The sequence below is a fragment of the Punica granatum genome, chromosome 1 (assembly GCF_007655135.1).
Source record: "Punica granatum isolate Tunisia-2019 chromosome 1, ASM765513v2, whole genome shotgun sequence".
Taxonomy (NCBI): Eukaryota; Viridiplantae; Streptophyta; class Magnoliopsida; order Myrtales; family Lythraceae; genus Punica; species Punica granatum.
In genome coordinates this window covers 7,324,195-7,352,062 of record NC_045127.1, presented here as the reverse complement: position 1 = coordinate 7,352,062, position 27,868 = coordinate 7,324,195, and the positions used below count along the sequence as shown (strand labels likewise).

The 27,868-nt window shown below is 40.2% G+C and overlaps 4 protein-coding genes across 7 annotated transcripts; 1 reads left to right on the top strand and 3 right to left on the bottom strand.

Moving 5' to 3' along the window:
• Positions 1 to 55: 55 nt before the first annotated feature.
• LOC116213367 (lon protease 2-like) lies at positions 56 to 2,230 on the bottom strand. Of its 3 annotated transcripts, none has more exons than XR_004158079.1 (2): positions 1,208 to 2,230; positions 56 to 441 (listed from the first exon to the last, which is right to left on the bottom strand). XR_004158079.1 is itself a non-coding variant. In XM_031548257.1 (1 exon), exon 1 carries the CDS (start codon positions 2,132 to 2,134, stop codon positions 1,259 to 1,261), a length of 876 nt encoding a protein of 291 aa, XP_031404117.1. In that variant the 5' UTR covers positions 2,135 to 2,230; the 3' UTR covers positions 1,033 to 1,258. The 3 variants fall into 3 exon arrangements, 1 of the variants encoding a protein (XP_031404117.1); XR_004158083.1 differs by having other exon boundaries at positions 56 to 384; XM_031548257.1 differs by lacking the exon at positions 56 to 441 and having other exon boundaries at positions 1,033 to 2,230.
• A 680-nt stretch (positions 2,231 to 2,910) lies between these two features.
• Positions 2,911 to 6,919, bottom strand: LOC116213354 (cysteine proteinase COT44). 2 transcript variants are annotated; one of them, XR_004158072.1, is made up of 6 exons: positions 6,331 to 6,918; positions 5,383 to 5,618; positions 4,980 to 5,120; positions 4,138 to 4,569; positions 3,567 to 3,748; positions 2,911 to 3,373 (listed from the first exon to the last, which is right to left on the bottom strand). XR_004158072.1 is itself a non-coding variant. In XM_031548249.1 (6 exons), exons 1-5 carry the CDS (start codon positions 6,764 to 6,766, stop codon positions 3,647 to 3,649), a joined length of 1,347 nt encoding a protein of 448 aa, XP_031404109.1. In that variant the 5' UTR covers positions 6,767 to 6,919; the 3' UTR covers positions 2,911 to 3,373; position 3,646. The 2 variants fall into 2 exon arrangements, 1 of the variants encoding a protein (XP_031404109.1); XM_031548249.1 differs by having other exon boundaries at positions 3,646 to 3,748; positions 6,331 to 6,919.
• A 5,909-nt stretch (positions 6,920 to 12,828) lies between these two features.
• Positions 12,829 to 16,846, top strand: LOC116192613 (glucose-induced degradation protein 8-A homolog). The gene is made up of 7 exons (XM_031521209.1): positions 12,829 to 13,119; positions 13,773 to 13,914; positions 14,400 to 14,547; positions 14,623 to 14,698; positions 14,794 to 14,905; positions 15,044 to 15,135; positions 15,851 to 16,846. Exons 1-7 carry the CDS (start codon positions 13,087 to 13,089, stop codon positions 15,893 to 15,895), a joined length of 648 nt encoding a protein of 215 aa, XP_031377069.1. The 5' UTR covers positions 12,829 to 13,086; the 3' UTR covers positions 15,896 to 16,846.
• A 1,487-nt stretch (positions 16,847 to 18,333) lies between these two features.
• LOC116192971 (purple acid phosphatase 2-like) lies at positions 18,334 to 21,319 on the bottom strand. The gene is made up of 9 exons (XM_031521687.1): positions 21,162 to 21,319; positions 20,857 to 21,052; positions 20,573 to 20,773; positions 20,323 to 20,434; positions 19,706 to 19,935; positions 19,446 to 19,584; positions 19,135 to 19,355; positions 18,902 to 19,023; positions 18,334 to 18,816 (listed from the first exon to the last, which is right to left on the bottom strand). The coding sequence occupies exons 2-9, from the start codon at positions 21,046 to 21,048 to the stop codon at positions 18,579 to 18,581; spliced, it is 1,455 nt and encodes a 484-aa protein (XP_031377547.1). The 5' UTR covers positions 21,049 to 21,052; positions 21,162 to 21,319; the 3' UTR covers positions 18,334 to 18,578.
• Positions 21,320 to 27,868: the final 6,549 nt, after the last annotated feature.

The window sequence follows — 27,868 nt, the reverse complement described above, 5'->3', positions numbered from 1 at the left end:
AAGAATACATGACAGAAACGTCACCCTCGGAACAATATGAACCGTGAAGAGCAAATCAACCACGACAAACCCGATTCGTTATATTCCTTCACAAACTTCCTCCCGCAAAACCGACGGTACAAAAAGTTCAAGAAAAAGAAACCAGAAGCACAAAGCAAAGGTGCTGTTCTGCGACCAGGGTGTAAAGGGCAGTGGTACACGCCCACGAGCAAAAGAGAATATGAACTTTGCCAACTTGTTAAGACATCTTCAAACTCGTCTCGTCTTCTTTACCCGATACCGCCATTAAAACTTTAACCAGAGCTGTGCCATGGGCGTGCGCTCTTCGCTTGCTTGCGCAATTCAAAGAGCAGAGAATCCACATATAACCTCACGAATGTTATGCCGTGTCAACATGAACCACAGAAAGGAAGGAAGAGTATTTGAGATAAGGCTGCAGATCTGGGCAAACAAAGAAGTAAACAGGGGGAGGTATACATTTCAGTCCGGCTACGATATTGAATGCCTCCGCAAGGAGAAACGAGATAGTTCTAGGTCCCTCTCAAGACTAGGGAACAGTATTAAAACGATTCCAATGTGGGGGCAGGGAATCAAAAGATGGGTATCGCATTGCAAGCATCAGCGGCTAATTCTGCTCTAGACTATCTCTACCACAGCGCAAACTTATGTCAGAATGAAGCAATACTCATAACAAAGCACCAGAAGACTGGAAAAGACCCGTGATTCATATGATGATATTGCAGATCAAGAACCTTATTCTGACAAGCACCCGAACCATAGTTCAATAAAACCGCAGAACACTTGCAGTTTTATCGAAGTTTGCAAGACGCGGTGCCTAAACAATCAATTACTATCCTCAATCCTTCAATCCACAAACACTCTTTAACCTCTTCGCAGTATTCTCCAAATGTGGCTATTGCAAATTCTGGGCAGCAATAAAACTAGGCAAACTCTCAACTGAGTCTTTTCCTTAAATTGCTCGAGATTTCAGCGGAAAGATCAGAGCAAAGCAGCTGAAAGGTGAGCAAATCATTCGATAAACCAAACTCGTTTCTTTACTTGTTGTTCTTCTATAATTAGAAAGGGAATATTAGCAATTTCCTCCCCAATTTTCATGTATCTGAATACCATTCATTCACTCTAATTGCTAAGCAACTAAGATCATTTACAAAATCAAAATTTACACCTCCATACATGATCAAATTACCTAAGTGTTTCTTCGGATGGTTCGGCATTTTGCCCATTTGAATTCGATCAGTCACGAAGATGGGAAAACATCCTTCACAGCGGTCGCCGCAGTCAAGTAGTTGAGAGTGTTCCTCAGTGTCTCCTTCTCCCGCTTCAATCGGGTAGCGGTGTCTTCCAATTCGAGCAGGGCCTGCTGTTCTCTTGGCGCGCCCTCGAATGTGCTCCCCACGAAGAAGGAGAATGGCGTCGGGAAGAGGTTCCTCCTCAGATCCTGCACCTCCTTCTCCGGCTTTCCGCTCAGCCGGTTCGATAGTCGGATCACGTCCTTCATGTAAGTCTCAACCTCGCCGGCGAGAGACTCCAGGTCGTCGCCACCGTCGTCCCCGGATGGCCGGTCTTCCAGCCAGGTGACCTGCGCGACAAGGTAGGGTTTGGTGCGTACGATACTGGTGACGCGGAACCGCTCCTGGCCCTTGCAGATGAGGAAGAACCGGTCGTCGACGAGCCGCTCGTGCTTGACGATCTCCCCGACGCAGCCAACATCAGCCGTCCCGGAGACTGAGTCCGTGTAGATGACGCCGAAGCGGAGGTCGGTCTGGAGGAGCGTGTGCATCATCATCCGGTACCGGAACTCGAAGATTTGCAGCGGTAGGATGGCGCCGGGGAAGAGCACCAGGGGCAGCGGGAAGAGCGGGAGCTCGACGACGTCGTCGGAGGACGGAGACCCGGTGTGGTGCTTCTCCGAGAAAGAGGAGGCTGAGCACCGGAGGGAATTGGGCCGCCGCCTCCGCCGTCCCCGGTGGACCGTCCCTGCGGCGGCGGCGGAGGGAAGGAATTTCGGGCAGAAGAAAGAGGAGAATGACCCTGTGGCGGCGGTGGCGTTAATGGAGGGCTTATTGTGGGAGAGGGAGGAAGGAGGAGAAGAGATTAGCTGAGCGAAAGCCATTGGAGAGGAATGAGGGGGCAGCTCGGAAGAGCAGTGAGGAGGGTTTCGAGCTCAGTCGGACAGCAGAGGTGAGGGCTTGGCGCAGGTTGCTGCCGCATTCATGTCTTCCTTCCGTTATGAAGATTTGCTTTCTTCTTCTGGAGATTTTGCCTGTGGATAAATTTCATCGACCGTATTATACATATTTTTTTTTCAAAAAATTAATTAAGGAAAATCGTTTGATGGTAAAAAAAAAAAAAAAACTGTAACAAATTTTATTTTTGTCAAAATAAATCATAGCGACTTCCGCATAACACCTGTAACATTAATAGTTAATTCATGTGAATGTAGAGACTTAGCACTTTTGATTCACGCAGAATTACGAACTTAATCGAGATGTGCATATTAGGTGATTGAGGGATTGCCCGATCGTAAAAGATTTTTTTCTTTTTTACATGGAAAAATTTATTTAAATAAATATTATGATGATTATGATTGTGCTTAATAAAAAAAAAATCGGGTGGTTTCGGAGAGGGGCAGAGGTTGTGGAGGAGATAGATAGGGCAAGAAGAAGGAGAGTGGGGGGAAAATTGAAAATAATGGGGTGTGGCTTTGAATATTCCACGTGGGATGACGTGGCGCGTGCTTATCCCTGGAAAGGAGATCTGATTTCCATATCATCAAGTTATATCATCCAATGGGTGGCTCCCTTTCCTTCATTGATCATTTTCCAGCCCTTACATAATAATAATAATAATAAATCTTCTCATTCTTAGTTCTCACTTGATCATAAAAAATAATTTAAAAATAAATAAGTACATAAATAATGATAAAACCAAACGTCCTTCTCAACGGTTTTGTGATTGAGAAATTCATTGCCCTCTTGTATTTTATTTTTATTTTTTTTGGCTGAATATTGCCCACTTGTTTTTACAAGGAAGGAGAATGTAAAGATCATGTTGACCATAGAAACAACTGCGCATTCGGTTGCATAGTCCGAGGAAATGTCGCAGTTGCACCATGTTGTGCAATTAGCATCTCGAATGCAGTATCCCGCTGTCATTGATATACCGTGCCCGGGTTCTCTAGGAACTGTTTAAGTTGAAAGGAAAGGAAAGAACGTCTCACTTATATATGTTGAAGCGAAATAGAGTCACTTACTCTCTTGTTCGTTTCAGTCTCGTCAATGGCAGGAATGAGAAAGAAAAACTCGACGCCGGGAATTAAAAGCTCGGTCTACAAGAATCTTGATAGAAAATCCTGCATATGAGGAAAGAAAATCAGCGAACGATTTCCGAGGGAAAAACAAACGAACAGATTGAGCACGACAGGAATAAGCAAGAGCATTCCAATGTATCACCGTTGGATTGTGAAAGCATCACTCTTCTCATGGAAAAGGAGAACCAAGCCATGGTTTAAAAAAAAAATGATACATCCTGCAAGAGCTACATACAGAACTTCGTCCTGCCGAAGTAATCTCCACAACTGTGTGCCGATAAATAGTTTCCTCTATGTACTTTCATAAAGAATACCCTAGAAAATCCAAGCCTCGACGAAGGAGCGCCAACTGCTTGGCTTCCCGAAAGTAGCTCTCATGCTCGGTAGCACCTCCCCTTCCGTAACATTCCAAGAATACTGAAAATAAAGAAAGGTTTCATTAGGGGCATTCATCCAAAAACACGATCATCGGCTCAAGCATAGGTAAATGGTGTCCATAAACCTCATATCGTTTGGTTTTGAGAAGCTGGGAAAGACTGTCCAGTTTTTTCCGTTATACTCATCTTAAGAAGCGAACGGATAAAGAGAATGTGTAAGCTTGCACTTCACACAGAATGTTTGCTAAACTAACACATCTTATAAAGTGGAATAATTGTTTTTTCTTCCTGTATGTGTATCATCTCTTAAAATAAAAGGAGGAAACCGCAGATTTTCCCAAGTTTTTGCAGGGGTGAAACAGGCAGAAATGTCGAATATAAAATTCTAAGAAATAGTTTGTTCGATAAAGATTTGAATGAAATTGGTACCTTGAGGCATTGTTTCCTTTTTGTGTCACAAACAGGATAATCGCGCGGGCAACAATGGGTATGATCCTTGCAACACACTGCTGAATCAAGCCCGCAACATTTCCAGGAGAGGCAGATTCCTATGAAACGTGAAGCACAACAACACGTTTGGCCCCGAGGACAGTAGTTGAACAGGTCGCACTTTGTGGGCCCTGGTGGTGGCGGGGGAGGTGGATTGGGCTTGGTTTTGGTTGGGTATGAGGCTAGTGTATTGATGCCACAGAGTCCCTCGGAGTTCCCACTGTTCCGGAGCATGTACACGTATCCATCCATCCCCCAGCTTGGGCCCCAAGAATTCTTCACAATCCAGTAGTCCACGCCATCCTTCGACCCGTAACCCACGATCAGCACGGCATGATCTAAGTCAGTTGAACAGGGGCCAGTGAAGATCCCCTACAAAGCACAAAAACAAGGTATTACAGAGCAATCAATGACCATCAGGAACCATTGACATGGTGATCTGAAGGCTTCCAATCATGATTTTCTGCTTTCAAAGTTAATTTACACACTGGTCGGTTTGATTCAGGAAAACTGGGAAAAAATGTACACCTTTCCATGTCGAGCGTCCTAAAAGATGTGAAAATTATTGGAAAAAACGAGTCGAAATTAATTTAGAGGATGCATCGAATTATTTCTCACAACACCGCAAACATACTTTCTTGCTGTTCAAGACAAGAATGATGGAGAAACAACTCAAATGTGCACTAGATGCGAATTTCCATCATGTGGGTTAGCTTATACACACACACACACAGATATATATATATATATATATATTCTGAGAATCCACCCCTTTTACCTACCTCGGAGTACAACTGAAATGCTCTCTCACCACCAGAAATACCAACACTCACAGGCTGAGAGGCCACAGCCCCTAGCAGCCGCTTCTCATCATTTGCTGGCACATCTACATATCCATCGATTGTCACAACATGTCTCCTCAACTGCAATGCTTGGAACACAGACAAAACAAGAAGTAGATATCAGCGCCATACATACAACTGGCGGAAGCGAAGCTGAACTCATAACCCTTTCAGATAATTGGAAGCCAAACTTCTTGCATAGTCCATGTGTGGAAAAAACTGTATGGATGGTCATAATTATGATGGGAACAGTTGCGACTGATCTGTGTATATAAACCCTTTAACACATTGGCTAGGCAATGGTCTCCCAGTGAGAGGAATGGCGAAGAGGGTTAATTGTTACCTTTTCCTTATTGCAGGTCTTTTCCCGAGCTACGAAAGGATAGTCTTTTTCTGTGTCAATCCCGCCATTGTCCATCACGAACTTATATGCATAATCCATGAGCCCACCACCACAACCTGCATTGAAGGTTCTGTCACAGTCGATTAGCTCTTGTTCTGAGAGGCTGACGAGAGATCCTGTGACAATCTTGTTGATGCCTTCGATTGCACCGGTAGCTGAGAACGCCCAACAAGCACCTGAACAGTGCTTTAGTCAGATTTCCTGACAAGTTATGGTCCCGAAAACAAACAATTTGTATGAAGTCGTAGAGAATAAACTGCATCCACTTATTTATCCCATGCTTCCTACAATGCAAGGATCAAAAGTTGTCCTTCATTTCCTCATCTTTCATCACCAACATAAACCAGAGTTAACTTGCAGATCAAGTAGGTAGCTGAACACTTATTTCAGATTCAGTTCCTAATACCTATATCTAACACAGTTGGCCCCTCTGGACTGGTAGAGGGAAACTGAACTTTATTTCATGATCATACGATTGGAATGTTATTCCGTTTAGTTCCCATGCCACTCTACTATACCAGGCAGGCAATAAGACGCAGTACCACATTGGAATATCTGCGATGAGACCCTTAGGCACAGAACTCGGATTCATCCTTCGTGATTATCTGTTTCGATCTCGTGTAGCTCAAAATAGAGCAGCTGGTAGTCACAGAGCAAACTTTACTAGTACTGCTTAAGACACAGGAATCCCCGCAACTTTTTTCTCTATGAGGTCTTCTTCTCGAAGTGACCGAACTCTAGCAGATGGGACGTTCAATCAAAAACAGAGATAATATTCCGACAGCAACAGACAGAACAGTAACTCAGCGTTTGCAACAGAACATGGCGGTCGGAAAGCAAAACCGGCAGGATTAAGGAAAAAGCTAAGCAAATGATTCTCCCGCATACCACAACTTCCTTGATCCTTCACGCCCGTCACTGCCCCCTTCTTCCTCCAATCAACCGAAGCCGGAACCTCGCCGATGACGGCACCGTCCCGTCCCACCCCAACCCCGCGCCGCCCGAGATCAGAACTCCCGGACAGACCAAGGTAGTAGGATCGGAACTCGTGGTGGGTCAGATCGGCGAAGGCGTTGAGGCCGAGGGAGCAGGAGGAATTCCCGGCCGCGTTGTGCTGGACGATGTATTCGTAGTTGTCCTGGAAGACCCTGAAGCGATGGAGCCTCTCCTGGTCGGAGGAGTAGCTCTTGGCATGGTGCCGGCACCAGGATTCGAAGACGTCGGAGACGTCCGACGAGGCGGAAGAAGAAGAGAGGGAGAGGAGGGAGAGGACGAGGAGAGAGAGGCGACAGAGATGGTGTCGGTAATCTTCTCGGTATTTCATTGGGCTGATCCTCCGAGAACGCTGTGAAAGAGAGAGAGAGACGGAGATAGAAAGAGACCAAACAGGTTTCGTCCGAGAAGCTCTCGTCGGAGGATTGTTTGTCTGCTTTATCTGCTGACTGAGAAGAAATGTGGGCGGCGTGCTGGTTCATTATTGCTCAGCTCTCAAATTGGACGTTCATCAATAAATAAAATCAATCAATGTACAATATATAATGCCCGAAACACTTATAACTTGTTTGGTTTCAAAATATAATTTAATTACACTTTAACTTAATTCTATCCATAATAAAACAAAATAACTCATACAATGTCAAATAGTGAATTTCATACATAACCATTTATATCACTCTTTTCAAAATCAAAATCTGATTTTAAAATTTTACTTTGAAACCGAACGCAACATTAATAATATAATAATACGTAATCTTTGACCTCTTAATTTCGGTCATGTGTCATCATGTGATGTATCATGTGATTTTTGTCATGGGTTGCCATGTAATGTTTTTTAATTACAAAATTACTATTTCAAAAAGAAAAAATTAATAATAAAAAACATATGCTTTTACTACACCAGTTAAATAAAAAAATTTATATTAATAATCTATATATAATTATATCGTCCTATCAGTAAAAATCTATAACTTAAATAAAAAAATATTACATTAATTTTTAACCGTTTGAATTGATAGAATTACAGCGTCATATAAATAAAAAAATATATGTATTAAAAGAAAAAAATGTACGCTGAGAGAGCTTTACCTCTTAGTGGGTCCGCACAGCTTGACTGGATTAGTCGGAACCCATTGGACTTCTATATCAATCTGGCAATCACACAAAAATATGTATTAAGAATCAATATATAGTGTTTCTTAATGACATAATATAACAGTGTGATGACACGTGTGATCTTTGGTCTCTTTAGCTTCCGCCCCACACCGTCCTGTATGCAAGTTTCCATGCGATTTTTGCCACGTGTCGCCATGTAATGTTTCTTAATTACAAATTACTATTTCAAAAAAGTAAAATAATAATAATAACATATTGTTTTTTAATACTACACCAATTAAATAAAAAAAGATGTATTAGTAATCTATATAGAATTATATCATCGTATTAGTAAATGTCTATAATTTATATAAAAAAACATTACACAAATTTCATTAATTCAAATCAATATATAATATATAATGCATTGAACACTTAATCAAGTGATGACACGTGTGATCTTTGGCCTCTTTGATTTCCGCCATATGTCGTCGCATATGCAAGTTCCCATGTGATTTTCGCAGCATGTCACCATGTAATGTTTCTTAATTACATTATTACTATTTCAAAAAGAAAAAATTAATAATAAAATACATATTATTTTTGAAAACTACACCAATTAAATAAAAATATTGTATTAATAATCTGTGTAGAATTATATCGTCACATTAGGAAAAATCTATAATCTAAATAAAAAAAACATTACACGGATTTTTACCAATTCGAATTGGTAGAATTACAACATTATATTAATAAAAAAATATGTATTAAGAGGAAAAATTTCACGCTGCAAGAGCTTTATCTCTTAGTGGACCGCCTAATTCGATTGGATTAGTCGATGTCCATTGAGCTTCTGTAATATGGTTCACACAAAAAAAAGTATTAAGAATCAATATATAATATATAATGCCTAAAACACTTAACCAAGTGACAACATATGTGATCTTGGCCATCTTTAATTATTTTTGCGAAAACCAAAGCTATTATTAGAAAAAAATCGTTAGTATTGCTCATTATACAATTTTCTCCTGTAAGTTGCTCATGATATATTTGCATAGAACGAACCAAAAAAAATGCTCTTAGTAAACTTTGATTCCAGTTCTTGGGTGGGAAGGGGGAGAGAATAAAGAGAATAAAATAAGAAAAGAGAGAGCGAGTGGAAATAGGAGTTAGTGGGTATTTGATATACATTTTTATTTAGGGAAAAGTATAATGGTGCGTTTGGTTTTAGAGTTAAAGTAATTTTGATTTTGATTGTGGAAAATGACAAATGATTGTGTAGTGTGTTGAGTTAAAGTTAAAATTAAAATTTTTGTGATTTTAACTGCAAAACTAAACGGAGCATAAAAACCTCATTGTAGTTTGAGTTTAAAACGAATTGGACCCTGTGATTTTTCCATGGACAAATAACACCATGTGGCTCACTTAGTGTGACATAATGGACATCACCATTATTTTTTTGTCACTTTGGTCCTCAAACTTTTATTTTTTCCATTATTACTCTCAAACTTTCAATTTTTTTTCAATTTGGTCCTAAAATTCGAAAAAATAAAAATAAAAAAATAAAAGGGAAGCGACCAGGGCCTTCGGTTGGCAACCTCGACCCCATTACCGAGGTCGCATGCACCCACAAAGAATGTTGGAGACCATGGAGGTGGGGTCGGGGCTGCAAATTGGCGACCCCCACCCTCGAATCGATGAGTATCTCAAACAGAGGATGTTGGCGACTATGGAGGCGAGGTCAAGGCCGCAGATTGACAGCCCCCGCCCCCAAATCGACGGGGATTTTGAACTCAAGATCCCGGTCGATTTGGGGACTAGGGCCACAAATCGGCGACCCCGACTCCGTCATCGAGGTTTTCGACATCCTCTGTGGTTGTCGGCAACCTCGGTGGTGGGGTCAAGGTCGCGAACCGGTGGCTCAAGCCCTTTCTCTCTTCTTATTCTTCTTCTTCTTCTTCTTCTTCTTCTTCTTCTTCTTCTTCTTCTTCAGAATTTTAGGACCAAATTGTAAAAAAATTGAACGTTTGATGGTAATAATAAAAAAATAAAATTTTGAGGACCAAAAGTGATGAAAAAATTAATGGTAAGGTCCATTATGTCTCGCAAATTGAATTACACGGTGTTATTTATCCCTAGAAAAACCACATGGTGCAATTTGTCTCAAACTAAAATCACAATATGAATTTTTGTACTTTAATTATAATCTAAAGGAGAGTTTTAAAACCTCCCTTTAACTTACCATGTGTTATATTTGATAGAGTTTTAAAACCTTCCTTTTTTTCCCTTTCAACTATCATAGCGATATATAATTTAATTCTTTTCTTTCCTTTGCAACTATATTTTATTTTCTTATCAATTTTACCTATTATAAGGCCTCATTTTAGAAAATATGTATTGTCTCTTAATTCTTAACTAAAATTTTTCATACTTGATTAGTTCATAAATCCTCAATTTTTTAAATCTTATTCTTAATGCCAACACTGTTTCTCAGTAGCTTATCTATGGAATTAGAATATTATATTTCTAATATCATGCTTACTAAAGTACATAACACGTTAATAAATTAGACCGCCGCGAAATGCGGGTTCCAACACAAGTTATGTTTCATTCTATAGAACTCTTTTCATTTCTCTCCCGCGTAATAAAAGGGACCTGGGTCTTCCTTGCTTAAAAGAAACGTCACGGAAGATTGAGGATTGTGTCGGAGAGCATCTTTCTTTAGAAATATACTAAGTCTGTTGTTCCTTGCATTTCAAGAAAATGAGACAACTCAAATTCTGGCGAGTGTGGGTCGCTCTAATTGTCTCCGTTGGTGGCAACTTAGTGCAATATTGATGGCGGCTTTCTCCGACAGCACTGTGGATGGGCCTTTTGACATTGCGCCATTTCGGTCCAGCCTCTTTCCCCCTCGATGGTGGCTTTCTCGTCTTCGGCAACTCCGTCGCCTATCACGACGATATCATCCCCTGCCTACCACAATAGGATCGCGACTCTCGTCAGTCCGATCTTCCTCCTACTAGTTCAAATCAATTATTTTTGTGGCTTCCTTTTTTGTTGTTGATTTGAGTAGGTTTGGCTCCCCCATTGATGGTCGCTAGTTTGAACCAATCAAGAGAGTTCTAGCCGCCTTGCTGCTCCAAAGCCTTAGATTTGACTATATTGGGTTTAGGCTATTAGGGTTATGTTGATTCAGATCGATTGATGATCGCTGGTTTGAACCGATTTAAGTGCTCCAACTACTTGGCTACTTAACTGCTCTAGCTCCTTAAGTTTGATTGTCTCGAATTGTGATATGTGGCGAGATCAATGCGCTCAGATACCAACCACACACACCTTATTTGTTCCACCTTTTTTCATGAAAGTGGAATTTCTCTATAGATTATGGACAAGACTGAGTATCCCCCTCTCGGTGTACACTGGGGTCCATGGTGAAATGCAACAGACGGGTTATGATTAAGATTGACGGTTTCAAGATAGCAATCTCCAGTTGTACTCGTGTTTATTTTGATGTGATTTTTTTTTCACAATTTTCCTTTATAGATTGCCCAGCGGATAAACTGTTATGTCCCGATCTTGTAATATTTGGTTGGGCATTTTTTCCCCATATCCATTTTTGCAGTAGATATATGAAGGATCCTAATGACCGTTTTCAATAAAAAAAGGAAAAGGAGATGAGAGGCACATCCCTTATTTTTCTTTTTTCTAATTTTACCCCTTTTCTTTTCCCATTTTAAACATTTTCTTAATAAACTTTTGAATGTTTTCTTCCTTGCCTCTTCTTTTGATTTCTTCTCACAACCTCCAAAAATTTCAACTACATAGAAATTTAATTAAACATATCACATCATGTCAAAGTAGAATATAACACCATTTCGATACTCACATACATATTTATTTTCCCCAAATGATATCTTGCATAAATTTTGTTTACATAAATTTAATGGAGAATGTTTTCAATTATGACATCTCAGGCTCTAACTAATATTGCAATTCTTTCTTCTATTTTTTCTTTAGCAAAATTTATTATCATGAGATCCTTCTCTCTATATATATATTTTTATAATATCATGAGTACTAAATTTATAACGTATGCACTAATTAATCCTAAAAAAAGTAATTTCATAAAATTAGTTAATTTCATTAAATTTATCGATGATCTCAAGTATCTATATATTTTGGACTAATAAGTCGAAGTAATATTTTATACAACAACATATATAGTTGTTTCGAAAAAAATTATAGTGTAGTATTGTAATTCAAGAAATAATGATATAAATAAATAAATAAATAAATATATATATATAATATTTGGGACTATAATAAAATATTGCACAGTTCCTTTCTTCTCTTTTCCCTTTTTCTAACTTATTTTCTCTATTTAAATGATTCCACTTCTCAAAAAAGAAAGCATAACTAGGAAATTAAATTTGTTTCTCCATTTATACTTATGTATATTCTACTATTATATATTATATGCGATAATATAGATGTCATTTGGTACTTTAAGTGTACCTTTCATGTGTATCCTCTTCGAAAATGCTTTCAATATCCACTATATAGTGAATTTCATATTGAATTTTCACGGCATCTATAACGTCCACTATATTGAGTTTCATATCCCATTATATATTTCATTATATCATTGTATATATAGAGTTGCCAATATAAAAGTTGCTTGTATTTCTTTAATAAAAAATATAAATATTTCTTTATATATAAATGATAAATAATGATCTGTCAACACGAGAGAGTTCCGTTTTATATTTTTAATAATGTGATGGCGTGATAATTTAGCTCGAGACATTGCTGTTATGTATATAATAATAATAATAATAATAATATATAGTGATATATATATATTACTATTTTAGTCTTAATTTTATGGTTTTTATTAATCGAAGCACATGAAATCGATTATGTTTATTTTGCAGTCGACTATGATCAATTGGATTGGTTCTCCGGGATCGGATAAGCTCCCGAAGACTTCACCTACATTATCTTTTCCTTTTCTCCCTGATAGTAATTTCTTAATTTTTATATTTTATTATTTAACATTTTAATATTAGAAATGTATCAATATATCTACCAAAAACATCAATATAAATCTTTTCCGAATATATTACATAGAAATAACATCATCCGTACTCTTTGCAAATAATTTTATAAAAATGTAATTACAACAATAGAAAATAAATTTTATCTTAATATTTTGCACGCAATATCGCGCGTGGGGCGAGTTTACGTCTAGTGATATACTACAGATAGATATAGATATGGAAAGATAATTCCGGCCGCGACTTCACCTTCTTTCTCCCCATGCCCCTTCTAGGACGAGGAGTAAGACAGTCGCCACGTCACGTGTCCGAGAAGCACGCAGACAGCATCCTCTCTCTCTCTCTCGATCACCCAATAGAAGAAACAGTCTTGTGCCTTCGCCCTCAGCATCAGACAGCTCCGTGTCCGCCACCACCGTGACTTTCTCCTCAGGCCGCGGCACCGTCCCTCGAGGCCTCTCTTCTTGTCTCTCTGCTACAAGGAATACTCCGAACCATGGACGTCGATCCTCGACAATTCGATCAAGTCGTGAGTTTTCATCCCCTGCTTATTTATTCCGGTCCCCTCCTCCCTCACTGTCGAATCATGGCCTGCGAATCGTAACCCCTAGAACGGGCCATCGTTTTTTGCTGGATCGAGATGATAATTTGCTTTCGCTTGTGATTGCCGTTTGTCTCTCGATTGTTGACGCAGTCACTGTTCCCAATCCGCATAGCGCTGATTCTATTCCAATCTGAAGCATCAGGTTCTATTCTGTTGCACAAGGGTAGTTGCTTTGATAATGCTTGTTAGGATTTTTGGGATTTTGGCATCCTCTAGATATTAGACCTGGCACATTGACTGAAAAATTGCTGTTATGTTGCTGTTACATACAGATTTTTGGCCGAATCATGGTCGTGTGCCGTGCTCATTGGTTGAGCATAGGTTATTTGAGGGCTTGAGCACAGGAAGAAAGTGGATTGTGTAGCATCTCCTGATGTTCCCCGCTGGGATTCATTCTAATTCTTATTTTGGTTATCTGGTAGTAGTAGCTTCATAAAGGATATTGTAGTGATTCAAAGCTTTTTTTTTTATTATTATTATTGTTTCCCATGTGTTGGGCTTTGTGCTAAGCTTGAGTTGTGCTTTCATTTTGATTTTACCTCCTATTTGACTTCCTTATGTATTAATTTGTTTCCCAGGTCGTAAATGATGATGACCTCCACAGCGTTGTCCTATCATACCTCGTCCACAATTGCTACAAAGAAACTGTGGAGTCTTTCACTTCTTGTACTGAGATGAAGCGGCCTGCCGATTGCCTCGAGGACATGGAGAAAAGAAAAAGTACACAGAAACTTTTTCTGTGTTTAAATCAAAAATAAATTTTTGGATTCCCCTCTTCTTTTCAACAGCTTGCTTGAAACTTAATTGTTTGATAGTATGATGGACTCTCTGAATCATTTTCTCAATTCTCACGCTATAGTGACATTGATTAGCAAAGAGGACTTGATGCCTTTGAGCTTTAGTGTTAACAAGTGATCAGTGTTGAGTTACTTTGGCTTTCTCTCCCTGCTTAATAGAAAATGATTTGTATTTGTGTTCCTGAAAATATGAAAAGAAACAGTAATGCAGCAAGCTATGTTATGGTTGGGAAGGCTCATCATTGCTATTAGTTTTAGGCTTTCTTCTCATGCTATATAGTGAGGGCAAATAACATCTTATCCACTTACACTTTGTTCATCTGAGGCTACCGCTAGTGAGTTTATTCACACTAGTTGTTCTATCATTTTACTTATTTCGGATATTTGTGGGTTGTGTATCCTCTTTAGGGATCTTTCGTTTTGCTCTGGAGGGGAATGCTCTTAAAGCTATTGAATTGACTCAAGAGCTGGCTCAAGATCTGCTGGAGAAGAACCCCGATTTGCACTTTGATCTTCTGAGTCTTCACTTTGTTGAGCTTATCTGCTCTAGAAAATGGTGAGGATACCAACTATGAATTTTCAGACCACTACTTATTATTTTCCCATTACTCAGATATCCCTTCTATGGCAGCACAGAAGCTCTTGAATTTGCTCAGTCTAAACTGGCTCCTTTCGGGAAGGTGCAAAAGTATGTGGCAAAGCTTGAAGTACGTTCAATCTTTAGGCGATTCCACTTGGTTATCTTTAGTTTAACTGCTTTCTTCTAGCTTCTGGCTAATGTGCAATTTTAAAATTCCTGTAGGACTTTATGGCTTTGCTTGCTTATGAGGAGCCAGAAAAATCCCCAATGTTTCATCTGCTTAGTTTGGAATACCGGCAGCATGTTACAGATAGTTTGAATCACGCAATCCTAGGTTTGCTTCTGTTATAATGAAAATGCATTTGATCCAGCAAATTGCAGCCCGCATATATCTTCTACTTAATTTCATTATGGCTTCCCCAACTCTTTGTTTACTCGGATCAACTTACTTAAGGTTTGGTGTCGATGCCAGAAAATGCAAATCTGCCAAGTTATTCTGCAATGGAAAGGCTTATACAACAGGCAACTGTTGTCCGACAATGTTTAAGCCAAGAACAAGGCAAGGTAATGGAATGTTGATAATTTGTTGCTAAGTTTTCCAGAAAGTTGTCCAAATGTGCTGAAATAATTTTATTTTCTTCCCAATATGATACTTGTCCTAACTAAATGTGCCCTTAGTTAGATGAGGCAGATTTTGTTTGCTAAGCTAATCTTCTTGTTTGAGAAGTGCTCACTCATAGATGCCAAATGAATTGTGACACCATCGAATTATGATTTCACTGTCCTGATGCGTATTTGTACAGTTTGTCGATAGGTGGTATATGTGTAAAAATAAATGTAGCGTCTCCATGAACAGTTTCTGTGGTGTTTGTAGATAGTATAGAGCAGAACTGAATTACTTTTGTTCTGGATATATCTGAAACATCAAACATCTTGAATTGATAAACTGCTCGAGAAGTAAATTTGCTGCTAAAGTATAGGATGGTAGAACTGGCTATGCTTCAGATATGGTGAAACCCATCCCGTCAAGTTAGAATTCTTTGATTCAAATTTGTGGACATTTATGAGGTGTGTTTGTCAAGAAACATATATTGAAGATGGTCATCTAAAATTTGGAGACTTCGAGTTACTAATTCTGATTGGACTAATGTTCCATTTAAATAAGTTCTGACATAGAATGTAATTGATGAAATGATTGGTATTATCCTTGTTTCTTTTTTGGCCAAATGATCCGTATTATTCTCAGACGTCTAATTTCTTCTCTCATGGATCTCCTTAGGATGCCTTTTCGTCATTTTCACTGAAAGATTTTCTGAAAAGCTAAGCTGGAGTTGTTGTTTGGGCGCTTGCTAGTGAGGGCAATTGATTTTGTGTGCGTGTTTCAACATACGGTTCGGGTGTAAAGTACTACACAGAAGCAATTCCTGTCGCCAACTCGACTGAGGAAGGGGCAAAGCTAGCAATCCTACAGAGGGGGTCGGTTTTTTCCCTACGTTTGTGAGTTGCTGCTCCTTTTACTTGGCTAGCTATATAGAAAAGCTTTCAATTCAATCCAACTGGAAGCAAATCGGCCATTCTCTTAGTTGGTGGTAGAAATCAGATGGAAGAAAGAACACTGAAGTTTGACATAGTACAGCGACGCGTGATGTCTCTGTTTTAGATTTCCTATTTATTTGAAGGCAAGATCCTAGCTTTCTTTTCCCATTTTTTTCTTCTTTTCTGATCATCCAGTATTGGTGGGGAAGCAGAGAGTAAGATTAGAGGAGACCTGCCAAATTACCAATAAGATACATATTACATTTTTATGGGTGGTATGGTTGCAAATTACGTTATTTGTTCTGGAAAAACTTGATTCTTTTTATTCTTCTTCTTCTTCATCTTATTGGGAAAGAATATTACGTGTTGGAAAAAGATTTTTGAGGTCAAGTTGAGCCAGTCCTTGTATCAGAATGGATCTTTCTGGGAGTTCCAGTATCAGCTGTACAACCATTCTGAATCGGCTTCTACAGCATACCCGTCCTCGTTCCGATGCCAACTGAAGAAGACATGAGTGCTGTCCTTTATTTCCAGCATCCCATGCCCAATGCTCGCCTCTCGGAAGGCTGAATAGTTGGGGAAGGCTATGTAAACCTGCAAAGTTTCGAAGGAAGCATCGAGTTCGAGGTTTAATTGGACTTTCGGATATCGGGATTGTCGAAAACAAGTTCTCCATGAAGTGCGATTTCAATCTTTGTAATTTTCAGATTTTTCTATGAAAACCGACAGGCTTCAAGTACTCGCTCCTTTGCCAATCCTTTCCAATGGTTTGTATTCATACAATTACCCGTATGGTTAGAGTATAAAAGTTTTCTCCGCAAATCGAGTTCATCCAAATGATTATTGCATCCACCTGTTAACCTAAAATATTTTAAAAATAATAAAAAAGAATATTTTTATCCCCTGAATCTGAGGAAAGGGAGAGGGGCGGGCGTGGTGGCCGCGCGATCCACTGTTCTCTCTCTCTCTCTCTCTTTTTTAAAATTTGTCCTTTTCTTTAATTTTTTACTCCTAGAATATTTTTTATTAAAAAATTTGTGGGATTTATTATTTAATCATATTATGTTACGTGACATGATTAAGTCTACGTCAATCGTTACCATTATAATAGATGAGAGAAATGATGTCTCGTTAGACACGCAATTAAATTGAAAGATGGTATATTTTTCTATTATTTTTGGAAAATCGTATTAAAATAAAAAAATAACAAAAATGATGCTTTTTAAGTAATTAATACTTGATACCCATATCATATGTAAAGATGGAGTATAAATTGTTATTTTAAGCCAACTATTGACTTGTTGACGAACTCCGACTTTTTTGCCAATCATTTCTAATATGCCTTTATAGTTAAATTTTGTGGGGGTGTACTATCCGCGTTGATTCATTAAAGTGTAAAATTTAATGAGTTTTTTTTTATTTAAAAATTCGAATCCGAAATCTAACTAATGAGAAACAAATCCGAAACGGTATATTCATGACGTACCTTATGCAAATATTCAATATCTGTTGATGCTTTTTTTGAATTTCATAAGCTCATGACCGTATTCCTTACTCCGAACAGCCATTATTTTCTCTTCGAGTTCATGAGCTCATTGTTCTGTAGACAAAATTTTCTGCTGCCGCCTCATGCTTAGCAATGATCTTTTCTGCGTTGATGTTTTAAATGCTCTGTGCGAAGGCAATGGTCAGGAGTATTATTTTATAATGATCATTGTTCAATGCTTCTTTTTTTTCCCCTTAAATTATTTTACTGAGGTTATATGTAGGGAAGAAAAAATTATACTTGAGACCAAGCTCATTGTTCAATTAGACTACCCCTTACCAATTGCAAATTTTAGCCCCTGGCAAGGATGATTGATTATGTGACCTGCTAGATCATAAGGCGGATGTAACCATCACGCGCGTTTTAGGTGAAATTTTGAGAATTAGCGATTGTTCTTTGTGCGTATTGATTTCTTGTTTGGCTGAGATTTTTATAATTTCTGTTGTACAGGAATCATAAGTCTGACCAAGATCCCCTGCTCGAAATGGCCATAACATGTATTTTCAGTTCACAGTAAGAACGTCGATTCGAGCGAATCTGTTTTCTTCTTAGTTGGTGGGAGAAATCATATGGAACCAAGAACCTGAAGTTCGATATAATGTCTTTGTTCTAGATTTCGTATTGATTCGAAGGCAAGATCCTTGCTTTCTGACCTTGTATCATTGGCGGTGGAAAGAGGAGCCTGCCAAATCATCAACAATATATAAATCTAAGTACGATATCATGCGTAATACAGCTGCAAATTACGTTATCTGTTGAGGAAAATATTTGATTTCTCAATATGGTAATTGTTTTCTCGTCGTCGACTTTCTTCTTCTTCTTCTGCTGCTGCTGCTGCTGCTTGTTCGAAGCCGTTTTTCTTTCTTCCAAAAAATTTGGAAGTGAGATATTGATATACAAGGAGAAAATGACTTGGGAAAGAATATTATGAGTCGGGAAAAATATTTTTGAGGTCAAGTGTGAGGCAATCCTTATATCGGAATGGCTCTTTCAGGGAGTTCCAGTATCTGTTGTACAACCATACTGAATCGGCTTCCACAGCGTACCCATCCTCGTTCCGGTGCCAACTGAAGAAGGCATGAGTCCTGTTCTTTATTTCCAGCATCCCGTGCCCGAAGCTCGGCTCTCTGAAGGCTGAGTAGCTGGGTTGTGGCTCTGTAAACCTGCAAATTTCCCCGGGAAGTGACCGACTTTAGCAGTGTAATTCTCAAGTTTTGCTATCTAAAATGACAGGTTGAGGATGCTCACTCTGTTGCCAATCCTTCGCAATTTCCTCCATCTCCAATGGTTACGTAAATGGGGGCTGATTCATCCCTTATAGGTGTGCACCTGCCGTTGGTGATGTTGTAGGCAATGTTTGACACTCGTTCCTGAAATATATGAGAAACTTTTGGTACTGCTGATATTGGAGTCCGAAACTTACAATAGGAGATATGACCGTCTGATCTGGTATGTTGAGGAAAGTCAAACCAAGAACTTACAGATCGTTCGTAGGCGTGAACATGACCAGCAAAGACAACATCGACCTTGTACTCCACGAACCATGACTCGTACATCACCCTCATCGTCTCGCCCTCCATGTAATGTTTCACATAGCTGTTGTACATCGGGGAGTGCATGAGCACTATGAGCCATGGCGTCTCGGTCCGGTTCACCCTCGCCAGCTCTGCTTCCAGCCACTTGTACTGAGGCGTGTACTTCCCTGCACATGACCAGAGACTCCTGAAAACATTAGCGCTATGACGATCGTAAGACTTCTTAGAGAACCATATTTGCTAACAAAGATCATTACCAAATGCAGAGTAAGAAGCCATAACGATGATATGCGCCGAAGCCCTCTTGATGGAATACCAGAAGGGCGCTGTGCTCCAGGATGCTTTATATGGCACGTGAAATCTGTGGGTGTAAGGTTTGAACGGTTTGTCTTCCCCCTGCAATAAATGTTCGTTATTTCGAATCGAACCATGAAGCCTCATCCATCATTTACATTGAGAGCAAGCCTAAGCACTGATTAATGCTCTGCTTGAAGAGAGAAAATCAAGGTGGACGTACAATTTCTGGATCAAAGTCGATTTCGTGATTCCCAGCAGTCCAAATCCAAGGTTGGTAAGCTGCATTCCTCTCGATGAACCTCCCCCAGGTGTCCCATCTGACATTGTCATGGAACGGGTAATCATCTGCATAGGACAAGTCTCCTACGAACAACATTGTCTGTCCTTTTGCAGGGTTCAATTCGTAATGGGTGAGCGTTCTGTTCGAATCGTAAGTTTGACCGAGATCCCCTGCTCAAAATGGTCATAATACAAACCTTTAAGTTTACAGTAAGAATGTCGAATTGAGATTGCCTACCACCAAACGGAGGATGTACATGCGACCTTTATACTTAATGATTGTGTTCTTGACAGTATAGATTGCTAATTTCTGCTACAATATAGCCAGAAATTCCAGTTTTTCATCGTTTTTCCTTTAAAGGACGGCATGGAAATGATATATGAGGCTTCCCGGAATCAACCGGACATTCAAATGGTTCCTACCGGACTCCCTTCATTAGACTTCTAATCGATTAGTTGGAAATTGGAATTCTCCCCATCTAATCTAACCATTGGAAAAGGCTCCTGATGATTCAGTACTCAAGCCAGCTGGAGTGACGAAAGAACATTCAGATGTACCTATCAAGCCAAACTTGTAGGGAATATCGGGGCCGATCCCTGGAGGAGTTATGAACCAGAATGTCCGTGTCGTGTTCCCGATACCGACCTCATAGTAGTACTTGGTGTCATACTGCTTTTAATCCAGTGGCAATCAATAATAACCATCAAACTTCACTAATAAAGACTACAGCAAATCAGATTAAACATTGGCGACGCATCGAAATATAATCAAGACGGGTATACATGTGCGCTCATGATGTGTTGTTACCTCCAAGTTATCGATGGTGCAATGATGGATGTAACCCGAGGTGTAGTTGTAGTACTTGTAGGTCACGACGATGCCTTCGGCTTGGCTCTTGGCCGTGCTGTTCTCGGCCCAGTAGAGGACCGTGTTCGATCCCGGTTCATCAGGAGTAATCCAAGACACGATCACGCCTTTTCCCACATAATCTCCTTGTGTTATATGGACCTGTACCATCAAGGGAAGCATATCACAACAACAACTAACCAGTGATAAGAGCATTCCAAGTGAAACGAAAGAGGAGATCAGACCTGCTGAGGTGCATTATAGCCCGGAGGGACCCGGAACACGTCGCTCCACAGCGGCATATCCAATGACAGGTTAGCGCTCCTAACGAAGGCGCTCGTAGTCCCGCCATCGACGGGCTCCGAAGCCAAGCTCGAGAACGCCAAGAAAGCAAGAACCAGGGCACGGCGAGCATCCTCGTGCTTGTCGAGTCTCATTTCTCTAAATACGACCAATAAAATTTGGAATAATCTTTCCCGCAGTTGGACTTACTCAACACGAAGTGTACTCTGCTTAATTTAAAAAAAAAAAAAAAACGAAGTGTACTTACGGTGGAATATTCGTTTAGTTGATGCCAATTTCAAGCAGCTATTCCATTTCACTGTCACGGAATTCGGACATGAGAAGGCATTGCCATTGCCCCACAGAATTGAGAAATAAATGGGGATCTTGTTGGGAGATGAAGATGATACAGAAACTTGGAGTGTGATCCTTTCTGGATGAAGCTCGTGAGAGTGGGGCCGAGTGAGACAGCAAAGCTGCCAGTCAAACGAGCTGGGCTTCTGTCACGTGTCCTCGGCTCAATTGGATGGGGCAGAGGGCAGAGCATTATCCATGTGGTTTTGATCATTCAACGTGGACTCTTTTGCGGGTTTCGTTTCGGAGTATGCTTTTAATAATGAATAAATAAAGATTTTGAATTCAAATTATATGAATCGAAAAATTTTACAACTGGGAGAGATTTTATTCTTTAGCAGATTGATGCTGTTCGAATATGAATTAGTCGAGATCCATTTCAGTTTGGGAAACTAGTAGATGGTAAACACGGGAAGGAAAAAAATAAAGAAGAAGATGTAAGTCAATCATGGGATTGCATTATTGGTGCGGTTTGGAAGCAAATTTAGACGGGAGTTGTTTGATGGGTCCATCGTTCGATGTGACTAAATTTGATGGATATCTGTACATCTAGAGCGGTTGTATCTCGTGCTCGGTCTTGGGTATGCAGAGTAAATCCTAATACGTCGGATTACAATTAGTCGGCGTTGCTCGCCGGGTCCTTCTTCGTTTTGAGGGTGGCCGCGATTCCGATTGGTGAACACTGCAGTCAAGGCCTAGGGCACTCTGGCATGGCCCAACATCCAGGCACAAAGTACTTTGCAAAGTTAAAACTTAAGCCCAACATTCGATATGTGAAGCGTCCCTATATTTTGGAAATCAACCTACGGCCTGTTTTCTATATATAATGCTCATTTGATTTTTAAATAATAATCTAATTCTACCGAATTCAACTCTAAGTATTTTCCAAATTTAACAACATAATCATTATTATTTTACCTTTTTTCTATTTAATAATAATTTCTCATTCATACTTTTTCATAACATTTTTTACAATCAATTTTTTAATAATAAATTTTTCATATACTTTCATATCTACACACACATATATATCTATTCTCACGCATCAATATATTTATCGACACTTGCAATTATTTCACAAAATTAAGTTGAGTTGAATTACTGTCCAACTCGAAAACCAAATGCAAGCTTAGCTATCAAATATAATTCGGATTTATCAAATAAAATAGAGCTAAAAGAACCGGGCAGAATTAGCATTCAAAGCCCAACATCCTTGGCCCAACTCAATGTGAAGAATGTATGGACCGAAAGAGATGGAAGGGATGAGCCGAAAGGTCAGTCAGCACGGCATTAGAGAATTTGCAACGCATACGGGAGTCAAGACTCTCTATGCCTTTGTGGATGGACCAACCCTTGTTCTTGTTTCTTTTTTTTTTTTTTTTTTTTGGATGAGTGATGGACCAACCAACTCATTGGGGGTGAACAGGGCATTTTAAAAGGGGACGACAGGCCAGGGAAGATATTATTCAGATTGCTAAACCTTATTCAATATAGTGTCTTTTTCTTTTTCTTTTTTTTTTGGATGAATTTATTCAATTTAGTGTCATCAATATATTTCTTAGATGAAAACTTACAATGCAGTCAGGTTTCGAATATTTATTTATGAAATGAATTAACTACGAAAAAGAGCTTATTAATCTACTCGAAGACCATATAGTAATAATAAAATACGATGGAGGGGCCCTCATTGAAAATAAACTAAATGAAGATTCTGTCAGCTGGATTCCATGAGGATTGATGTCAACTCGTTGATCGAATATAGTCCGACCGCACAGCCTCAACCACAAATCCGGCAGTATTGGTTGGGGGGCGGCAGTACGATCACTTCCTTTGTCCTTGCAGCATATGTTAGCCATGGATTCATTCCACACACCAAACAAAATTGAATGAATCCATGGACATCGAAGCTATCTCCAGCCTTTGCCTTCATCTCCCAACTTATTATATGTCCCGGTCGTCCATGCCCAATTCTGGAATAAACTCCAACTAAACACGCGGACATAAATCATTAACTCTCTAGCTAGACACAGGACGATGTCGACGGGGGCGCTCTAGGCCTCTTTAGACTGACCCCGCTCGATGTCACCATTAAATCACCTGTGCCTTTGAAATATTCTTCATTAGGATGCATGGCAATTATTTTGCTCCTTAAACTTAACATAGAGAAAGAAGATACAAGGCAATAGGATAGTGACGCGCGTCTTTTTTCTGAAGACCAATAGGTCCGGATTAAGCTTTCGCTAGTAAACCTCTCCGTGCATATTTATTAGCCATTTCTCCGCGATCCATCTCTTAAAAGAAAAGCCCTTTTTTTTCTAACGGAAAAAATGGATATCGCCATAAATTTCTCGAAGAGTCTCAACAGCACTTTTGCACAAAGGCTAACAGTTGGAGAAAGTAAGAGGCATTGAATTCGGAGAGAAATTGATTAAGCGTTTCTAGCTACTATTTGTTGGGAAGGGATGTACTCAACCAAACAATAACGCAGCGATTAATCTTCCTCCCCTACTAGTGTAATCGAGATAGGAACTAATCAAATCAACCAATAAGCAGAAAGTAAAAGAACACCAATAATTTTACGTGGAAAATCCCGATGTGGGGAAAAACCACGGGACCAACTCCGAATCAACGATCCACTATAAATGAAGGTTATACAATGTCTTTCATCAAGGGTAAACCCTTGGATCACCAAACTCAAGGGAAACACTCTCTTGGATCACCCAAACACTAAATTCGTCACCCACACCGGGTGGTTCACAAAGTCAGCTGAAACAGCACCTACATAGCTCTAATAGGAATTCTGACCGTTCAGAACTTAGCCCCACGTGTTGTGAAGCTGCTGTCAAAATTTCGTCCCAATCGGAGTTCGTTTGCGTCCCGATCGAGGGTTGATCTAGCTCTGGTCGCACAGAAAAACAGCTCTCTGTTCTCTGTATTCTACTGCTTCTCTGTACTATTCTGCTGTCTCAATTCTGCCGCCTCTTACCCAGCTAATTTAGCTGAAAATTAACCCTAACAAAAGTGGGTTCTTGGGCCAATTAAAGCCCGATAAAAGCTCAATACAATTTGAGCTCAACTTCCTCCAAATTGGAGAAATACCCAACAAACTCCCCCTTCCGACTATTTGGAGGCTTCGAGCATACCGGCTATACTTCGGCAAACATGAAGTTTCTCCCTAGCAAGAGGTTTTGTCATCATATCAGCTCCATTCTCATCAGTATGCACTTTGTCTAGTTTCACCAACTTAGACTCCAATACATCTCTAATCCAATGAAACTTAATATCGATATGCTTCGACCTCGAATGGAAAGTGGGATTCTTGCAAAGATGAATGGCGCTTTGACTATCACAGTGTAGAACATACCTTTCTTGCTTCAAGCTCAACTCCTGCAAAAACTTTTGCAACCACAACATCTCCTTGCAACATTCGGTCACCGCAATGTATTCGGCTTCCGTTGTAGACAAAGCGATGCACTTTTGAAGCCTTGATTGCCATGAGATAGCTCCCCCTGCAAAAGTTATCAAGTATCCCGAAGTGGATTTCCAGGAATCGATATCTCCTGCCATATCCGCATCCGTGTAGCTCACTAACTCCGGCTTACCAGTGCCAAAGTGTAAACACACCTTGGATGTTCCTCTGAGATACCTCAGAATCCACTTAACTGCATTCCAATGCTCTTTCCCCGGATTGGAAAGAAAACGCCTAACCACACCAACAGAATGAGCGATATCTGGTCTTGTACAGACCATGGCATACATCAAACTCCCTACAGCTGATGAGTAAGGGACTTTCTTCATCTCTTCTTTCTCCTTCTCACTTGTAGGACATTGTTTCGAGCTAAGCTTGAAATGAGAAGCAAGTGGTCATGAAACTGGTTTAGCATTACCCATGTTGAACCAATCCAAAATCTTCTCGATATACTTCTCTTGAGAAAGCCAAATTTTTCCACTTGATCTGTCACGAGAAATATGCATCCCAAGAATCTGCTTTGCCGGTCCCAAATCCTTCATGGCAAAGGACTTACTGAGCTCTTTCTTCAACTCTGCAATCTTGCTCATATCATGACCAACAAGTAACATATCATCCACATATAACAGTAAAATGATAAAATCACCATCCGAGAATTGTTTCACGAACACACAATGATCTGCAGTTGTCCGTGTGTAGCAATGGCTCAACATGAAAGAGTCAAACTTTTTGTACCACTGCCGAGGTGCTTGCTTAAGCCCATACAAGCTCTTCCTCAGCTTGCACACCAAATGCTCCTTACCTTTAACTTGGAATCCTTCAGGCTGCTCCATATATATTTCTTCCTCCAAGTCACCATGCAGGAAAGCTGTTTTTACATCGAGCTGCTCGATCTCCAAATTCAGACTAGCTGCCAGTGCGAGAACAACTCGGATCGATGACATCTTGACAACGGGCGAGAAGATCTCCTCGAAGTCAACTCCTTTCTTCTGGTTGAAACCTTTCACTACCAGTCGAGCTTTGTATCGAGGTCGCGAGTTCTCTGTCTTCAACCTGTAGACCCATTTGTTCTTCAATGCTCTCTTACCTTGCGGTAGCTTCACTAGGTCATACGTGTGATTTTCAGACAAGGAGTTCATCTCCTCATTCATCGCCTTCAACCAGTGCTCCTTGTGCTCATGTGCCACAGCTTCACCATAGCACTCAGGTTCTCCCCAGTCAATCAGTAGCACATACTCATGATGCGGATATTTTGTAGATGGTCGTCTTATTCTATCAGATCGTCTAGGTAGATCTGCAGGCTCTAACTGTAACTGCGAGCCTGTATCATCCGTAGTCACATCATCATCTACCTGAGGAATCTCACCCCTAGTCGTGGTTTCTTCATACTCACCAGGTACCTCTTCCATTGGATGCTCTACATCAACCGATACAGGAATAGAGATCTCGTGAGGATTGCCTACTCTGGCCTTATCTAACTTTTGCAAATCCTCGATTGTTTGGTCCTCAAAGAACACAACATCCTTGCTCCTGATGATCTTCTTGCTATTAGGGTCCCAAAACCTATACCCGAACTCTTCATGTGCATAACCCAAGAAGATGCACTGTTTTGCCTTGGCATCGAGTTTTGATCTTTCATCTCGAGGAATGTGAACAGATGCCCTGCACCCGAAGACTCTGAGATGCTTGTACGATACTTTCTTGCCGGTCCACACCTGCTGGGGTACATCTCCATCAAGTGCAACTGACGGTGTAAGATTAATAAGATCAACCGCTGACCTCATTGCCTCGCCCCAAAAAGACTTAGACAGTTTCGCCTGAGAAAGCATACAACGAACTCTCTCAACAATTGTGCGGTTCATCCTCTCTGCAAGCCCGTTCTGTTGTGGTGTCTTCGGTACCGTCTTCTCAAGTTTGATACCGTGAGTCCTGCAATAGTTCTCGAAAGGACCCCTATACTCACCATCATTATCAGCTCTGACACATTTCAGCTTCATGCCCGTTTCTCTTTCCACTGCTATATGGAAGTTCTTGAAAATCTCAGTCACTTGATCTTTAGTTCTCATAGGGTAAGCCCAAACCTTCCTGGAATGATCATCTATAAAAGTCACAAAATAGAGAGCACCACCAAGAGATCTATCCGACATGAAACAAACATCAGTATGCACAAGATCAAGTATATGATCGCATCTAGAGGGACGACTTCTAACAAAAGAAACTCTCCTATGCTTACCAGCTAAACAGTGATCACAAGTGCTCAAGTGCATACCTTTAACGGGCAAAGACTGCTTTCTAGCAAGAATTTGAATACCTTTCTCGCTGATATGCCCAAGTCTCCTGTGCCATAGCTCGATAGATAATCCTCAACAACATTAATTTGACCGGAGTTGTGTCTGGCACGCAACCTGTAGAGAGTGTCGGTCTTCTGACCCCGTGCCACAATCAACGAACCCTTGGAGAGCTTCCATCTCCCATTGCTAAATTCGTTACTGTAGCCTTCATCATCAAGCTGACCCGTCGAGATTAGGTTAAGGCGAATTTCTGGAACATGCCTCACCTTTTTTAGAAGCAACTTGCAGCCAAGCTCGGTCTCTAGACAGACATCACCAATACCGACAATCTTGCATGACTGTCCATTCCCCATTCTCACATAACCATAATCCCCGGTAGTGTAAGATAAGAAGAAATCCCGATGAGGAGTGACATGAAATGAGGCACCTGTATCTGCAACCCAGGTAGAGTCCTGACAAGTGAAATTCACATAGGCTTCATCACAAATGATGTAAGTCTCTCCATCAGATGCCACTGCTGTAGTGCCTTCTTCCTTCTTGCTCTCACCGTTGCCATTCTGATTTTTCTTCAAAGCTCTACACTCCCTTTTGTAATGTCCCTCTTTTCCACAGTGATAGCAAGTGACCACTTTCCTCGTCTTCGACTTTGATCTACCCCTCGATTTGCCACATGAGTTACTATGCTTGGAAGAGAAATTTCTGCTTTGACTTCTCCCCAGTTGTTCAGTAACCAAAGCTTCAGACTGAATGGAAATCCCCGAGCCTTTCCTTCTAGTCTCCTCATTAAATAAACTGTCTGTCACCGTAGCCAGAGATAGCTTCCCGTTTGGCGCAGAATTGCTTAATGCAACCACAAGTGTG

Excerpts from the sequence above, each read along its gene's own strand:
- LOC116213367 (XM_031548257.1), bottom strand. The coding sequence starts at position 2,134 with ATGGCTTTCGCTCAGCTAATCTCTTCTCCTCCTTCCTCCCTCTCCCAC.
- LOC116213354 (XM_031548249.1), bottom strand. The coding sequence starts at position 6,766 with ATGAAATACCGAGAAGATTACCGACACCATCTCTGTCGCCTCTCTCTC. Across the intron at positions 5,121-5,382 it reads AGACCTGCAATAAGGAAAAG|TTGAGGAGACATGTTGTGAC; the intron begins GTAACAATTAAC and ends CAAGCATTGCAG. Across the intron at positions 4,570-4,979 it reads CATTTCAGTTGTACTCCGAG|GGGATCTTCACTGGCCCCTG; the intron begins GTAGGTAAAAGG and ends TGTGCTTTGTAG.
- LOC116192613 (XM_031521209.1), top strand. The coding sequence starts at position 13,087 with ATGGACGTCGATCCTCGACAATTCGATCAAGTC. Across the intron at positions 14,906-15,043 it reads TTTGAATCACGCAATCCTAG|AAAATGCAAATCTGCCAAGT; the intron begins GTTTGCTTCTGT and ends TGTCGATGCCAG. Across the intron at positions 15,136-15,850 it reads TAAGCCAAGAACAAGGCAAG|GATGCCTTTTCGTCATTTTC; the intron begins GTAATGGAATGT and ends GGATCTCCTTAG.
- LOC116192971 (XM_031521687.1), bottom strand. The coding sequence starts at position 21,048 with ATGAGACTCGACAAGCACGAGGATGCTCGCCGTGCCCTGGTTCTTGCT. Across the intron at positions 20,774-20,856 it reads GCTATAATGCACCTCAGCAG|GTCCATATAACACAAGGAGA; the intron begins GTCTGATCTCCT and ends TTGATGGTACAG. Across the intron at positions 19,356-19,445 it reads GGCTTCTTACTCTGCATTTG|GGAAGTACACGCCTCAGTAC; the intron begins GTAATGATCTTT and ends GGTCATGTGCAG.